The sequence below is a fragment of the Pempheris klunzingeri genome, chromosome 16 (assembly GCF_042242105.1).
Source record: "Pempheris klunzingeri isolate RE-2024b chromosome 16, fPemKlu1.hap1, whole genome shotgun sequence".
NCBI classification, from domain to species: domain Eukaryota; kingdom Metazoa; phylum Chordata; class Actinopteri; order Acropomatiformes; family Pempheridae; genus Pempheris; species Pempheris klunzingeri.
The window spans coordinates 16,126,513-16,144,333 of NC_092027.1; the positions used below are offsets into that span (position 1 = coordinate 16,126,513).

A 17,821-nucleotide genomic window follows, 5' to 3' on the forward strand; every position below is an offset into this window, starting at 1 on the left:
ACATCCTCATCTTTTTATACAATCTAGCACCCAGTATCAACAGTCAGGGAGGGTAAAGAATCCAGAGGAACTCATACTTAATCAATGGGACATCCAAGGGAAGAAAAAAATGTCCACCAGAAGTTTATTGTGATGGTGCCATGAACACACGTTTTCACCTAGTAGTAAGCCTGAGAAGAGCTACCATTGGGAGAGAAAAAAAAAGAACCTAGAGAAACTCGTACTCAATCAACAAAAGCTTGCTTCTGTTTGACCATCAAGTGACCGTCTGGGATATGTAGAGCAGAATCAGCACAGCAATCATCTCATTATGAAAACGTTCTAAAATAGATACAATGCTAATGAGGATATCGTAAATTGCCGTCTGTTTCAAAATTCCATTTGCCTCCTTTGCTTGGAACAAACAGATGCTTGGATGGATTTAAAATGCTAAAACTCATAACTAAGAATCATCAAAATTGTCCCTAAGTAGTATTACTACTTTGAGCTTTGGTATGCAGAGGCAGTCATTACAGCATTTTCAACTCATGCATTATCCAGCATTGAGCTTTAATTAGTACAGCAGACATGTCCTGCTTGACTGCGGTGGAACCTTATTTGTGTATTACTTATCACGGTAATCTTAATATAAACTGCAGTTTCTCCAATAGCTAGCTGCCAGACCTTTTTGTGTTAATCTCCAACAGCAGAAACAAGAAAGTTTCTTCATCAGAATTTCAGCCAACAGCAGATGTGCTACAGAATGTCAATATGATGCCGGTGCAATGTATACATGCCTCTACATCTTTTAAACTACGGCAATGGCTCCAACATCAAAACATGCTTTGGTTGGCCTGCCAGTAAAGCATTATAGCTGAAAGGTCATTACATTCAACGTAAATCAATGTATTAAATTTAATTAACCAAGAGACTTTACAGTTTATTTATGTCAATCTATTACTCATAAATGACAGAGCCAGGATTCTGTAAGTGCATATTTATTTGGCTAGGGAAAAGGTTTTGTCTTAGTGTTTTGTATTTTGGCAGCCGTCACCACTTTATCTGCTGGGTGCCTGAGTAGAACAGCCAGCAGGTGTGAGCTGCCAAACACTGTAGAACTGCTACAAATGAAAAATTCAGCAGTTGTAACTATCCCAAATTATATTTTACTCAAATTCACCGAATTGACATTTGCTTTTATTTTTTTCAGTGGCAGTATTGTAAATGTGCCGTTTCCCTCCTATCTATTCAAATTAATCACACACCCAAAATTAGACACCCTGTATATTGTACCTGTCGCTTTGAGGACCCAATCAAAAATATTTAGGTTCTTTGACTGTGAATGGACACTGTGTTAAAAGTAATGGATTATGATAAATTCTCCATAAAGTGCTTGCCTCTCTCTCTCTTTAGGATCTGCTAGTCGTCGTTGCCTGCTGGACAATAATGGAGTTGCTTTCTGGGGTCCTCCGAGCTTCGCCAGATGCGTCTCACTTGAATATAGATATTTACATTTATCTGTAAGTTCCCTTTTAACAAATAAATACTCTTTCTAAACTCTTTCTCTTTTCTTTTTTTTTTATCACATTCAGCAAGAAGGAAAAAAAAAAGCCGTGTTTATTCTTCCTGTGTAAAACATTCGAGCCAGTTAGTTTCAGTATCACCCTCTGTAGTAACTCAATGTTATGAAACTTGTTTGTCTCATTAGTGGACGTGTGAGAAAGCGAAGGCTGTATCTGTTTTTGAAAGTTACTCCCTACCTCAATTTCCCCCGTGTCACCTACCATGCACCTGTGTTCAACTTTCTTTTTGAGAAAGTTTGCTCAAAATACAGGAGTGTCTTTACTCAAGGCATGCTGGTATCTCTAATTAGCTTTTCCAGAGCTTTGCGCTCACACTTATCAATTAATGAACGTAGCTAATGAATGTGTTCATCAGCCAGACTGTTTTCCTGCTCTGTGAACTTCAACCTTCTCCCATCTCATCGATGATGGCGGAAGGAGATGGGGGTCAGGGTTTGTGCGTGACAGAGCTGATTGCACTGTTAGCTTCTGTTCCAACCTTTCATTAACACCGGAGTCAATAATTAATTTTCTGTGATTGCTGTTATCTTCTGTTCTTCAAGGCTCTCTCTCTCTCTCTCTCTCTCTCTCTCTCCCTCTCTCTCCCTCTCCGTCTCCCTCTTTACATCTCACACACACACACAGCCTTCTCTGAGTTCTGTATCTCTTTCTCTGAAGTGGTGAGATTCAATTTTTGCTAGGCCTCTTTTTGCTTGCCTATTTTAAGCAAAAGCACTACAGTCCAACCATGTACATATATACTTGTGTCTTGAAACATCCCCCTCGGCTCACATCCAAAACATTCCTGTGATTTGTTTAAGGAAGAAAAAAAAAAATAGATATCCAGTTTATTTGGTCTAGTTGTGTTAGACGTTTTTACCAGCTACTAGAAGAAGAACACGAATATCAGCTTCTCTCAATGTCTGTCTCTTTCTACACGCTGTAGTTACGAGAGCATCTCGCGAAGGGTCAGAGGACCCTGGCTGGGGAGGGCATGTCTCAGATCGTAAGGAGTCTCCTGGAGCTCTTGCAGAGGAGGAGCTACTACAGTGGCGACCTTCTCTTTTCCACGGAGATTCTGCGAAATGTGACGGACACCTTCAAAAGAGCAACCTACATCCCAGCTCCCGACGACGTGCAGGTAAGCACAGCCACGGAGCCTTCTCTTGAAGCCCACCACCCAACCCGCCCACCCACTTCCCAAATTGCAAGCCGTACAAAACATGCACCAGCACACTCTACACACAAATACACTTGCAACGCCTGCAAATTTATTCAATGTAGCAGCAGCACTTCCTACAGCACGGGGTCTGCATAACAATGATCTACAGCTACACAGTTGCTATGGCCTCAAAGGGGTTTTTAGCAGAGTTTTTCTCTTTTCTCTGCCTGTAAGACAGCAAAATGCTTCTGTCTCAGTCAGTCATTTGACAGACATTATGTTACACTATGTCTATGTACAGAAGACTACTGTACTAGACTCGACAGAGAACAAACTGCAGTACTGCTGCTGTACTGACGGTTAGTACCATGCACCATGTTAGCTACACAATAAGGGACAATGGCTTCCAGCTTCATTGTGCATGCAAACACACACTAGTGAGATAACAGATTCTAATGGCCCTGCCGCATTAACAACTGAGTACTTCATCTTTTGTGTAGAAATTCTTCCAGATAATCAGTCACATGTTGGACATGGAAAATCTAGAGAAATGGGAGGACGCCCACCAGGTAAAGCCTTCTCTGTGTGTGTGTACGCGTGTTGCTGTATGTATGCCCCTGTGCACCTCTTTACCACAATCAGTGGCTGCCTACTACTAGTTTCCTAATGTGTGTTTGTGTGCATGAGTGTGTGGTTACGTAGTTTTTTTTACATGTGCGTAGGTGAATTTGTGCACAAAGGTGCGACCACATCCCATATTAACTCTCCATCAGAGTCATAAAAACACACCTGTTTACTAAACACAATGGCTACCTATTAATTATACTAGATGTGTGTGTCTGTGTGTTTGAGTGCATTTGTGTGAGACCCAGCTTGATGCCCTTGAGTCGAGGTGTGTTTACCTCCCATCTGGACACAATAAAAAGGCAACTGAATATGATATTATGTCCCACGTGGTTCCAATTTATCGCTGAGGGACACATTCAGTGGTCTAGATAATGCAATGAATAAAAATGTGCCAATGGATGGGACATGTCTCATTGAGAGTTGGCCGTGGGTTATAATTATGATGACATCATGATTGATGCTCACCTCTCGCTTTCATCTGTCCATCCACAGGTCGCTCCCGGTGCTGCTTTGCTCATGAGGATATTAGAAGATTTCATTCACCTCGTTGGAGAAGCCCAGAAGCCTTTCCAGAGTTTCCTAATGGTTACCAACAACCTCAGTGAGCGTCACACGTTTGTTTAAAGACAGTTTAAAGACATTCATTTATTTGGAGAGCTCACAGAATTTGGATGTGAATTTTTATCATTCTTTATTTTCTGTTAAGCTAAGCCAAGATCTTTTTTGTCATACTAAAACCATTGCTAAATTATTGGCAATATCATTTTATTATGCTTTCTGAGACTCACTTTCGAAAAAAAAACCCTTTTTAGATGTCTTACCTCACTTATGAATTTTTAAAATTAAAAAACATGACCTAGATATATGTTGCACTGTTGCTTTCATCGTTTTTTTGCTTACCTTATCTTTAACCTCAATCCACATTTTGCCTGCAGTGAGTTTTAAGAGTCTTTGGTATCTCTTGTTCATACAGTGATAACCATCCAGCGAGAGCCGGTGTCAGCGGTTTCCAGCGATATCAACTTCCCCATGAAGGGCCGGAGAGGGATGAAGGACTGGGCCAGAACAGCAGAGGACAAGCTCTACATCCCTAAAGAGGTCTTCACCAGCCCGACTGAAGGTAGGAAAAACAGATATCCACTGGCCAGGGTTAGTCCAAGCTTTGGGCTTTTTGGTACCAATCTGTACCACTCAGTCTGCTGGACGGTCAACAATTATCTTAGAATATATATAGAAATATACATAGAATTTCTAGAATTGCAACTGCAAGCAGGTAAACACTGGTAAACAAGCTGAAGCCATCTCTAAAAACTGCTTAAAAAGGAAGGAGAATTCAAGGCACAACCAACAGATCTCATCATCAGTATCAAAATGAGGTTAATGGTGTCATTTAAGTCAGGTTTGCTCATATGCCGTGATTTGGATCTATTTCAATTGTCACTCTCACTCTCAGTCTTGAATCTAAGATACATGAGAACCTGTTACAACCCCACTCTACCCTGTCTTCAGCCAAGGTCAAACCAAGGAGTTATCCTAGTGTGAATTCACACACTCAGAAATGTAAGCAGATAGACAGCTTTTCAAGGACGTTAGAGGGTAATGTTGAGAAGGATTTGGACTGTAAAGAGGCCCCGGAGAACTTCTCAAGAAGATGCAGGTCTTTCATCTTGCGAAGAAGTGTGCTGCATGCCTTTGAGAGGCATCAAGTCCTCGTGCAATTGTGAAAGATGTCTCTTCTCTTTTAGCAATAGAAGAAAGTTAACTGCTGCTTGTGAATTTTTGTTTGGTTTCAAGTAAAGCCAAAAAGCAAAAGTGATTGTCCATACACACACCAAGAAATAAAAGTGGAGGAGAATATAAAGACCAAAGAAGACACCAGGAAACATTGGAGCTAAAGTTGCAAAGGGGAAGCAAAGGGACTTAAAAGAGTGGGAAGAAAGTGGTTTGTAGTAGATAAGAGAATTATTGTGGCAGATGCGATCCACTACCAAAGGCAAAGGTCACATCCCACAGGAAATTACACTGGCAGACTTCCTGTCTGGCACCCCGTCCCCTTCCCACATTAAAGTTCAGAGAGGCTGCAGGCCAAGAGAGCAGAGCAGTCTCTGACCTCTTACTCGCACTGATGACAGAGACTCTCTGTGATTGGCGTTCAAGACATCCTGTATTCTAACCTCAGGGCACCTACCCTCAGCTGACCCACTCTCTCCACCTCTTTATTATGCACAATGGAATATGCTTATTTTGTGCTCTTCTAAACCATCTACATTCCAATCATCCACCTTGCTTTTAAGTAACAGAGCCTTTTAATGAGTCGCCTGTGAGTTGTTGTGTTCAATTTATTTTTCCAGAGTTTATGCAACAGCAACTTAAGATATCTCAGAGGATGAATGTTAGGCTGCAAATGGAGACAAAATGGTGTTAGCTAGACTTTGTTTAGTGCTGCTGTATTGGGATATTGTCTTGTTTCTTATTCTCCATTTATCTTGGCCTTCTGTTTTATTTGTATGCTTTTTTTCCTCTTTCTCTTCTCTTTTTTTGTCCATTATCCTCATAGTGGGGAATGTCTTGTCTCCTGCAGTGCTTGTAGTACAATAAAAGAGACCGGACGCATCACATTTACTCTGCCACTTTCGAATATGATATTCAGCACATACCGTTGCCATTTTAGCATATGCTATTTTGCAAGTTGCTTCGCCTTATGACTTAGGACATTATTGGTGCTCTTTACCCCTGTGGGAACTCTGTCTCTTCCCATTGGCAGTCCATGAGTTGAAGTCCTCAGTTGATTGTTATCAGTTTGATTGGTCTATTTACCCCATAATGAAAACCTATTTCAGATGGACAGCTTAAACATGCTCATTGGCACCTTTGGGCGTGCACATGCACACACAGTTGCACACACACGCAGCCAATTGATAGGTTCATGAATCGCTTCACTGGGCAGAGGCTGGGACTGTTCTTCACTGATTTTCGAGGTGACAAACTCCCTCGCGGCCTCCCTCCACTCTCCTAGCACACATGCAGGCACTCACTCTGTCTTACAGCACGCACGCACATACATCCAAACATATAAGCCTACAGTGACTTCATATTTCAAATACACCATTGCTGGACCACGCATAAAGTTATGCACCATTAACTTTGAAGTATTACGCAAGCAAGAACACAATCTACATGAGCTCTACTCTCCAATAATTTGTGAAAGACTCACTTCCTTTTTTTTTTCGCAGTTTTAACTGTCAAAATATCACCACTGAGCAGGAAATTGGATGACTTGGGGCTACTTGGTACTGAAATAAAAGTTGTGTATCTCAAATAGGAATGATTTGACATTCTAGGAAATAGGCCAATTTATTCTCGTGATGACAGTGAGATGGGAAGATTGACACCTCCCTCATGTCTGAGTTTTATATACTGATATAGCTTCGCTGTAAAGCTGGAGAAGTTCAAAGATATGCATCTAATAATCTGTACACAAACAGAACTCTGCAATGACAGTTTGGCATTTGCCAACCTTCAGGAAGTTGCTGCATCCAGATTTTGTAAATCCTCTTGAAACCATCAGATCAGATCAGATCAGATCAGACCATGGTATGATACCATACCATACCATACCATACCATACCATACCATACCATACCATACCATACCATACCATACCATACCATACCATACCATACCATACCATACCATACCATACGACTTCCTAGTTACCTCTTGGGAAAAAGGCAAATATTCCCCAGATCAGCTGATTATTTCTATAAGAATCAACTGCAAGGCAGTATTACACAGAAATCACTGACCCCTTAAAAGGGAGCACTGCAGTCAATTAATTTTCCTGCACTTGAGTACATTACCCTGTCAGTATCTTCAGTTGGATGAAAGTAAAGCTATTCTACGGTACTTTCATTTCTTTAAATTATCTTTGTTTTGTAGAAAAGTTCTGAAAAAGCAGACTTGCAGCAAAAAGAAACCAGAAAGGAGTCAAATTAGTGACTCACACGGAACTGTTTGGATGGACCTTTCAGTCTTTGATTAAAACCATAAAATATGGCTTAGCATCAACTCCAAGCATATCTTTTCCTGACCAATGGCATATTGAGGTTCACAGCTGGTGACTGGTGGTTTGCCATTTTGCTGGATTACAGCTGACCACCAATCATTTGGATGTTCAGCAAGCAAAGAGTGATGAAAAGTCTGTTCATGGGAAATTACAGTTTTGTGATTGGGTGCTTTTGTGGTATTAATCATCCTCGAGCATAGGAATGCCAGCCCCTCACACACTGATTTACGATTTACCCACAATACACTGACTTTCTCATTTGCATGCCTTTGCAGACACTGTCCAATTAGGATCCATCACACTCAAAGCCTTTCTCATGCTGACTTTGATCTGTTTTTTTTGCCTCCTCACAATCTCACAATTGCATTTTTTCCCCACTGTCGAGATCTTTTTGTCTCCTCCTCTCTCTCCTCGTCTGCCTTCCATAGCTATCTCTCTTCCTGAGTATTACCTCTTAGGCAGCAGGCAGACAGATTTTGGATGAGTCACCCGGTACGTCTGATATCATCAGCCCCCTCTGTCTCTTCCTCTGCTCCTCTCTGTGCTGATGCTCTTCCGTTGCTTCTCTCAGCCTAAAAGGGCAAAGAAGGGAGTGGCATCTCTCAGCATGAACTCTTCCCCTCTTACTTTTCCTCTCTGCTTCCTTCCGCCTTTCTCACTTGAGACAAAGTGACATTTACAGAGGGACACCACGTCTCCGTGGGAGCCCCTGCTCTTTTTGGTGAAAGAACACTAAAGGGAGTGATGGAAGGCAAGGGGTTGTAGAGAAGGACTGTTAAAAAGGGTGGAAAAGTTGAAAAATGGGTTAGAGAATGACAAGAACAACAGAGGAGGCTGAGGAGGAGGACTGGAGGAGAGGGGATTTGAAACAAGGGAACGTAAAGAACACTGAAGAGAAGAACATTGTCCAAAGACAGTGTGGACACTTTGTCGAAATAATTCAAATCAAACTAATTAACTAACTGCATGTTAGAGGGCTGAACTTGATTTTAGAAATGAAGCCTCTAGGTCTGGCTCAGCGATAGGAGAGCTACTAGCTCCTAAAAGGGAAACAAACTGACACAAATCTCCACCCACAAAGTGTTAAACCAGGATCTTCCACCTGAATCAGTGGTATGTTTTCAACTCAGACACATAATAAGCCTGAGCACGGAGTATGTAGCTGTCATGTCTGGCTTCTGGAAGACGAAGCAATTAACTCATTTTTTTCTTATTTTGATGTAGTCAACTGAGCATTTGTCAGCGACTGCTGAAGAGTAAGTGTAAATTAAACTGAAATTGCAAGTTGATGAGAAAGGTGAGATCTGGGCTTGTTTCACCAACAAACATATAACCAATATGTGTTTTTCATTTAGTTGATTTGTATCAAATTAGTTATCAGTGCTGGTTAGCTCAAATCAGGGACCACAAATAATAACACTCAAACCTTTTATTCAAATGCCAGATTAGCAGGTTTAATATTGTATAGGAAACTTTTGTTTTTTAAATTTAAAATGTTCTCTTCTTTTCTCCTCTGTATCTTCCTAATCAGATTACAGCCGAATTTGTTTTATTCTCGTTGATATTTTGAATATGAACTTTCTGCAATGACCCATTTAATCTTCCACAAGAGTATACACGGCTTGGCATATTTTTGTTTTTTTTCATGAAATGATTAACATGAATGTGTTATGTCTTCAGTTAACCCTAATCTAGCAGCCAAGGGGTACACAAAATGACTTAGTTGATGGATAGATTGTGTTATATTTGATTTAAAAGGAGTTTTAAGCTAACCATCCATCTGCCTTATCTATCTGGGCTGATCAAATGCCAAATTGTGTTTCAGACACAGAGACGGACTCAGAGTCTACAGTGTACTATGTCATTGGAGCCATCTTGTACAGGACCTTGGGTCTCATCTTACCTGCACCAAAGTAAGTACTTTTCTAATGTGATCTGCCATCTAATATTCCATTTATTCTCACATTCTACTCCTTTCCCTGTCCTTTTTATTACCTTCCTGCATCTCTTTCCTTTAATGCTTTCTCCGACAACTTTTCATCTCCTTGTATTCACTTTTTTTTTTTTCTCACTACCTTTCTATTTCTGTGCCCTGTCTTCTTTCGCTTCCTCTCTCTATCTAATTCTAACCTCTAATTCTCCATCTGTCCTCGCTTTTTTAATGTCTGTTCTGCTTCTCTCCTCTGCTTGTGTCTACCTACACTAGTTATCAGACGTATGTCTTAGATCTCCAAAAAAGTACATTTCCCCAGATGTTTTCCCTTTTGTTATGCATTGTCAATGTATTTTTGGGAGTGTACAGTGGGCTTCGAGTGGGTGCGGGCCTAATGGGTCCTGAAACTTGCATAGAACTTGCAAAAATAGAAGTTAAAGGAAATCAGGAGGTTGTCAAAAGGCCACTGTGATATGGTGTTTGTGCTGGCCCTGGGCCCTTTTATTCAGGTCAGTGCTCTTGGTTGTGGATGAGCTGGATCTGTTAAAACCCTTTTCTCCCTGTAGCTCTGCTGAATGCAAATAGGTGCAGTGTTCTGTTTTAACTTAGTCGCTGGCTTTCTCCCTTTCTCATTAGGTTTTCATTTATATGTTTATGTATTTATGTATGCTTTTATTTTTGCAAATTCACTTAAAAGTCATCAAAAGCATGTCAGGGCATTAGCTGTGTGTGTCTGTTATGCATGACAAACTGCAAAAGAAAGTCACTCACTCAAGCCAAACATGAATGCACAGTACATTTCATTAAAAGTAACCCTCTTCTGTGGGACTTTGCAGTCCCCCTGCGATGATCAACTCCAAGATCCTGACAGTGACAGTACGGCCAGAACCGCAACCCAGCGAGCCCATGGTGGTGGTGGAGCTGTCACCGCTTATTAATGTAAGTGTTTTTTTTTTTAAATCTCATTTTCCCCACCTATTAGAGACACACAGTTTTTTGTTTTTTTTCATCCAATACAAAACACTGGTACAGAGTCTTCAAGATCTACATCCTTTCAAGTATTTAATATCAGTGGAGAACATTCTTGTTTCCGACCACCTTAGAGCTTCATTCAGATGAGTGTTTAACTTCAAGCCACCAGCAAACTTCTTATTTTTGGAGTAATATCAAAATGTGTTGCATGCGAAAATGAATCCTCCATATGAGGCACTTTCCATTGCAAGGGTTTGCATTTTTATTATATATTTGTATACTGAGCAAGCTATAGCCAGGAAAATTAATTTGTTTTAGGTTTTAAAGGATTTCTTTTCTCCCAGATGACCCATGTTTCCTGAGTTCAGACGAAAGAGAAAGTGCTGCATGCTATAAAGCGCCATAGTTCTCAGTGAACTGCCAGAATAAATGCAGACCTTTTTGACTTCCTTATATCGCAGTGTCTCCTGGTACCTATTCAGTTTATATTGCAGTGGAGTGTGTTATTATAAACGACTCGTGGGGTGTCTTCAGTGGAGAGGACTAAGTGCAAGTTTAATGAGAGGCACTCCTCACGACCTCAATAAGATGTGGGTTTCATTAGCCATTCTTCTGTGCAAAGGTGGGCACAGTTCTGAAAATAATGTTGAATATTTAATGGTTCTCTCTAGACAACACAAACACACAGACACACACATATATATATATATACACCCATACTGAAATCTACCAGTGAAAATCACTCATTTGCTGTGTCAACCAGGACCTGAGGGTCACAATTATTGGCCAGTGTTTCAGTATAAAGGCTTATTCATTCTCCATCCCCTGCCACTCATCTGCCTTCTTTAAACCACTGATTTATAACTTGATTATGGCATTTCTTTTATATGCCTGCGTCTTTTAACTTCCTATTATGCTGCTTTTGAACACTTTTGGCAAAGCAGAGGTACTGCGGGTCGCACATGCTCTGTCTACAGGATGATGTCTTAATGCTAATCTTAGCATGCTGTTCTGGGCTACTTACCATTGGCTCCTGCTGAGGAGAGACGTTTGTCCTGCACACAGGACAGTACAGGGCCAGAACAGGGTGTGAAGGGCAGATGCACATATGCATACCTTACCTTCCACCAGTGTTTGTAAAGTGATCTTTTCATCCTACCTAAAGGGAACTCCAGCTATTTAGTATTGTACTATATTTTGTGTAGTATTCAGTAGGTTTTCTAGATTATATATATGGGTCAAGTAAAGGAAACCCTCAGTCCTACATTTCCCATAAAGCAACTGAATGGTGTATTTCATTACACCCATCCTGCCTGATTAATACCCATATCTTTGCCCCCAGTTTGTAATGCCACAAGCGCAAGTCCAGGTAAGAGGACTATTTTGGTGGCTGACGAAAAGGGATGTAGAAAATTAATTAAAACTACTTTGATTGATATTTCTCTGCCATATCAATTGACATTGCAGAAGATACAAGTAATCATAACATTGATTTGGTCTCATCTAAAATGCAAGTGATGCCCGCAGTCTTATATAGATATATCCATAATTGTTACTTGAAATTTATTTTGGGTTTTAGCAAATGTAAAAATAAAAGACAAAAATGATTTTGAAGCAAAATAGTTGGTAGTATTACACTGAAAGAACAGTAAGATTAAAGGAGTTACATTTGGGAAGTACACTTATTTCTTATTTGATGGACAGATATGAGAGATATTGACCTTCTCCATGTCTAGGCGAGAAAGCAAATAAGTGCATTTCCCTGAAGAAAATGTAGAACCATTCCTCTAAAACACTACTGAAGCTTTCATCTTATCAAAATATAACTAAACTATACTGAAAAAATAGAGTTACATTAGTCTGATTACAATTCTGTGAAACTGCTTGCCAGTTCTGCCCTACAACAGTGTACTGAACGTGGTGAGCTACTGTGTGGGAACCAGAGAAAACAAGGAAGTGAAATGTGCTCTCCTGTCATGGTCTTCAGCTGTAGCTGGTGTCAACCTTGGCTGATGTAGAAACACCCAGCTGCTGAAGCTGGGCTGTGGCACAGCTGCCTCAGGCTTCACCCTCCAAGGGGGGTGCAGAGGTCTTCACTAAGAGGGCATCTGCTCCAGTCAGACTTCCTACATATTTTCCTGGTGTGTACGTGCCTGCGTGTTTGCGTGTGTGTGTGTGTGTGTGTCTTTAATGGTGAGTAGGAAGCAGAAGGCCTAGGAAGCTCCATGTCCTTCCAGTAAACCAGTAGACCAGATGCCAAATGTTCCCCCACACCCCCTCCACCAGCTAGCCTTCAGCTAGCCTTTTCAATTCTAAAAAGCAGCTCTGGTTAGCTTTCCATCTCTCAGCCATAAACCTTTCAAGTAATTTCACTGTAATCTAGTTTAGTTTCATCAGTCAAAGAGCATCATCCAGTCTGCTCCATTTCATTTTCTCAATCTATAATCTTTGATATGAAGTACAATGCTTAAGACTCCCTGAGCCAGTGTGGTCTTATTCAGTTAGAGTAGCTTTTTTCATCTGGTTAGCATACTGTATACACAGCCGATACGCATTTGGCATTTTACCATCAAATGGCTACCACACATGGTTGTGAATACCCTGAAGAAAATGACTGTTCCTTTTGAGGATTTGTGAAACTGTTCCTTTTGAGAGAAAAAGAAGACAGAGCTGTTAAGTTAGACACCATTATTATCGTCCATAAAGGTGGCTGTTAGAATCAGACACACACTGCTCCCTTTGAGAGGCATCAGTCGAGCAGACGGCTGTCATTATGAAACATATCAGAGCTAAAGAGGAGGCAGACATTGTGGGAGTACGGCGGTGTCACTCCCACTGTAGCATACAGTCAGGCACGTTGCGTACTGATTGATAGTTGAATGCTAAAAGAGGCCCGCCACACTAATGCTAATGCACGCCGGGGGACATATAATGTCAGCGACGGCGGCCGTCTGCGTGTGTGGCAGAACAAAGCGCTGTCATCCATCAATCTGCGTCACCTAGCCTCTGATCCTGTGTTTATAGATGTTGCATCATCCTGTCCTCTCAGGTCCTGCCATGCAGAGACCCCAGGATTCACTGATTCATGGGAGATCACTTCTGAACTGATCAGAGAAGGAGGGGTGACCTTGCCTTTAAAGAAATGAATCCTCACAGTGCAGACTTGGATGTGCCCTCTCTTCGTTGTTGTTCATTTAAACCACTGTTGATATTCAGAAAACATTCAGCTTGCTCTACGTTCAAGAAAAGGTCATTTCTTTAAATCTGTCTCAGGCTTTGGTGAGCCTGCTTACAGTGGACATCATCCTTTTTATGATGGACAGAACAAGTGTGGCTGTGGATTTACTGCTATAATCCCCTTTACCATAAGGGGGAGCTCAAAGGCAAAGTGCTTAATGCAGGATTCAGGAAGGACCAACAGAGTGGCATAGAGGGGATCCATTTTCCTCTGCATCAGCCCAGTGGAAGGATGGCATCTCGGATGTGGGTTCCTCATGAGGTTGCACAAGAGGCCTGATCAGTCTGACTCTAATGGACCCAGAAAGTGCACTGGCCAGCTTTACTTATGCACTTATGTCATTCTGAGGTTTGAGACGCTTAATGCTTTTGATTTAGGAACAAATGTAAAAAACAGAATCTTTTATCCAGACAAAACACCTACAGAGTTCACTTCAAACCAATCACAATCCATTCCTTACCAAATGAGGCATGCAGGGTTTAAAGGGCAAAGACGATTCTTTAAAAGTAATCAATGCAGAGATCACTGAAGATCACCGGCAGAACAAGTTGTGATGAGTCAGTTAAAGATATTGATCCCGTGATCGATTCACTGATTGAGTCATAGCGAGTCTTCCTTCGCCGCTACGCATGACTGAGCTTTGATTAGCACATGATTCACCTGCCTTTCGACCTGCAACGATTGACTTTTGGCTCCAGTAAGTCAATGGATTAAAAGCGAGCTGATTCCAAATCACCAGCATTTAGACTGTTTTGAGGGGTTGTGTGTGTTTTTAACATGTTTGAAATCCCCAGAGCTCACAAGGATGTTTACAGATGAGGAGACAGTATTTATTAAATACTTTACTTGACTTTGGTTAGCTTCTACACACACACACACACACACACACACACAAAGAGCCAGTTCTTCACAATAAATACTTAAGTTCATTTTACTGTTTAATAAGTATTTACTTTAACTTTACTACTTCCCGCTGTGGTTGCACTTAAGTAAAGTATTTGAATGCTTTTCCACTACTGGATGTTTATGACCCCAACTGGCTGTGCATTATTGCCCATGAAATGGCTTTTCTTTTTTTCCTTTTTTTTTGTCTCTCAACTCTCTCAATTCATTGCTCGCACACCTTCTCTCTTTTTTGCAGCAGCAGCTATTTGCTGCTCTGTCCTCTGACAATGACTCTTTCTCCATCTCCCCCCCCCACCCCCCCATCGTCTGTCTCAATCCTTCTCTTTCATTGTCTGTTTACCTCTCTCCAGCATCACTCTTTCTCCTCTGGCAACGAGCTATTGTGTCTTCTCCCTGCCTCACTTTCTCACTCATCCTCTCAACTGGCAATAACAGCTTATCTTCTCTCCCCTCACTCCCCCCCCCCCTTTTCTCCCCTATATCTTGCAGGGTACATCGGATCCTCAGTGCGTTGTCTGGGACTATGGCAACCCGTAAGTTACTCCAGACCATTCTGACACTCGTATGTGTGTATGTGAGAGTGTACAGTGCAGTGATGCATGTGCTTGTCAGCGCGTGTGTGTTGATGTTTATCTCGTGTGTGCTCATGCCCAGTCCAACTCATTTTATTAATGAACTGAAAACAGTCTAATGAAGTTCCCTGTGTTGGTGTTAATTAAATTAGTCAATGAGAACAAACACCATTCTCTCTGTTTCGCTAAGAATTCAAAAGTAACGTCACTCTGCCTCATGCCTCAGTGGAGCAAGTTTCCCTTGTGCTGCAGTCATCTTTTTCAGTGTTTACCTCTACTCACACCATGCTAGAGGTTTAATTTGCAGTTCCACTGTGGACATTTGGTTTAACTTGAATGACCCAGTTTTATGCAATCAGTGACCTGAAGCTTGAGTTTCTACTTAATGGATTGTCTCTCGTTTGTTTATGTAGGCCACTGACTCTTTGACATTGTTGGCTGTGTATGGTGGACCATCTAGTTGAACTACATAACGGAGCTACATAATGTAAACCAGCACAATTGATCATGTCGTTTTAGCCATTAGCCCACATCGTGATTCCTCAGTTTGTCAATAACAACCTTAAATGCGTTCAGTACCATTAAGCCAGTGTTGTGTTCCAGGTCATGGTCTCATTGCACTTTCACTGTTTTTGAAGAGCCCAAATCTTCTACCCATGCTGAACAAATCCAACCCCATCTCCTACAAAATACAGTAATGTACCACTAATATAAGAGTAAATGTCATTTCTGCCCAGGTAATGGAAGTCGTAGTAGGTCAGCACTGGAGGAAGGGCTTATGAGGCACAGTAGATCAGTTAGTTATTATTAGGAAACAATCATGGATTTAGTTGAATATTTTAAAACTCACTACCAGGAAAGAATATTGTGTGACAATGAATGAAATCATATAAACTGACTGTGAGAAATTTGCAGATACATTTCAATAAATATCGTTTGTCATTTGTCATTTTGAGCTCAACAGTCCATTCTTGGGCTTGGAAACAGCCGTTGATAAATTATTTCCACTTAAGATCTACTTGCTCACTTTCGCCGGAGCTATTGATGGTATCACATGGTCTTTATCAGCACAATAAGTTTGCTCAGTTGTTGTGGAACTGTAAGTGGATTGATAAAAAAAATGCCATCCTGCCAGCAGTACTTTTCCTTTGAAATGTATGTATGCAAATTAGTTGTATATGTACATCATCTTTAAGAGGATGGCTTGACAGATAAATCTTTGACAGAGCAAATGGCTTTTATAAGAACTGAATTTGTCATGGGGCCATCTCAGCTGGCCTCCCTCTCTACTGTGACAGTAAGATGGATGACAGAAAAATTCTGGTCAGCTCAGCTTCCCCCTCGAGATCACATTAGTTCATCCAGCTCTAGTGGAGTACTCTCTAGTGACCAAAGCACACAATGGGACCGCAGGTTCACAAGGACAGGATAAGACAGTGTAACTTATTAAACTACCCCTCTCCATCAAGGTAGGAGAGGAACAAAGCTCGGCAAAGTCAATTAACTAGCCGGCAGATTACAGCTGCAATCAAATTAAATGCGCAGACATCACCAGAGCGGAGAGCCAAACAGAATATAAAGTGGCAAGATAGCTGCGATGTCTATCAACTCAAACACACTCAAACTGAGAGGAATGTTGAAAAGATCTTGCTGTGTTTACCTAGGATTAGGTAGTATATTTGCAGACATGCACAGGTTATCACCCACAAACACGCATGCATGCTGTCCAAAAACCAAGTTTGATATGATGCACACCAAAATGCAAGGATAGAGTGTTGAGTGTCCTAAAATAAGAGATAGTTATAATAACTGAAGCTGTCAAAGGCATCATTGAGTGAAAGGTTTCTGTTTCTTCACTCACATGTCAGCAACTCCTGCTCTCCTAAATTCACAAGGATAGGCAATTCAAGATCTCCATGGGTTGTTTACATTTTGAGCTAATGCACAGACTCGTCCGTTTCAGTGTAAACAGCCTCAAGTCATCACAACATGCTGTTTGGGTGCGCAGATGCTGTTAGGATGTGTGAGGCTGTGAAGCCCAGCCAACTGGTGAGCTGCATTTGAAAAAAAAAAAGCTGAGAATTAGTTGAAAAATCTGATGGTCACATATGGAAATAATCATTTATACATTATGTACAAGTGTACATGCGCACATGTAAGGACAGACAAGGACACCTGCACAGGGACCAAAGTAGGATCCATATACAGTATATATACACTGACTGTACAGTGTTGGCATTTCAATCCTCTTCCATTTTTCTTGTCTGTTCTGGGCAGCAGATCTTGACTGGAGCTGGGCGGGCGGCGTGCAGTTGATATGGGCAGAGAACATGTTGTACAAAGCAGCCGTTTGTTTGCTGGAGGATATCACCTCTCTCAACCTTGCTGTCTGTCCGACTGAGCCACAGGCTTTGAGGTTGAGCAGCAGGCGGACGAGAGGTGGAGAATGTACAGATAGCGATGCGGAGGGAAGGCAAACATGGCAGCAGCTGAACCAGACAGCAGCAGAAAAGAAGTTTTGCTCAGAGATTGAAAAGTAGCTTCGCCATTCTGCGACCTGCAACTGTGTGTGGAGACTATATTTATTGCACACAGATGCACCTACATTGAAAAAAACAGATCATATACTGTATGTGTTTGTTTTCCCCTAAAATGATATAATGCACACATGGGTATTGTACTCTTACATGGAGATTAGGGACGGCATAGAAGCTCAAATCTCCAAAGCCCACTGTCAATCCCATCACAATTGTCTGTGTGCATGTTTTTCAGCAGTGGTGGTCCATTTAGAAATCTGCAACCAA

The 17,821-nt window shown here is 41.3% G+C and overlaps 1 protein-coding gene across 1 annotated transcript in view; it reads left to right on the plus strand.

The window, feature by feature from the left end:
- The window catches only part of adgrb2 (adhesion G protein-coupled receptor B2), a 136,620-nt gene that overhangs the window by 55,865 nt on the left and 62,934 nt on the right, over positions 1–17,821 (plus strand). The window contains exons 8-15 of the mRNA XM_070846491.1: positions 1,393–1,499; positions 2,488–2,682; positions 3,204–3,272; positions 3,823–3,931; positions 4,304–4,450; positions 9,222–9,309; positions 10,166–10,268; positions 14,935–14,978. Coding sequence (XP_070702592.1) covers positions 1,393–1,499; positions 2,488–2,682; positions 3,204–3,272; positions 3,823–3,931; positions 4,304–4,450; positions 9,222–9,309; positions 10,166–10,268; positions 14,935–14,978 — 862 coding nt within the window. The remainder of the gene's footprint in view (positions 1–1,392; positions 1,500–2,487; positions 2,683–3,203; positions 3,273–3,822; positions 3,932–4,303; positions 4,451–9,221; positions 9,310–10,165; positions 10,269–14,934; positions 14,979–17,821) is intronic.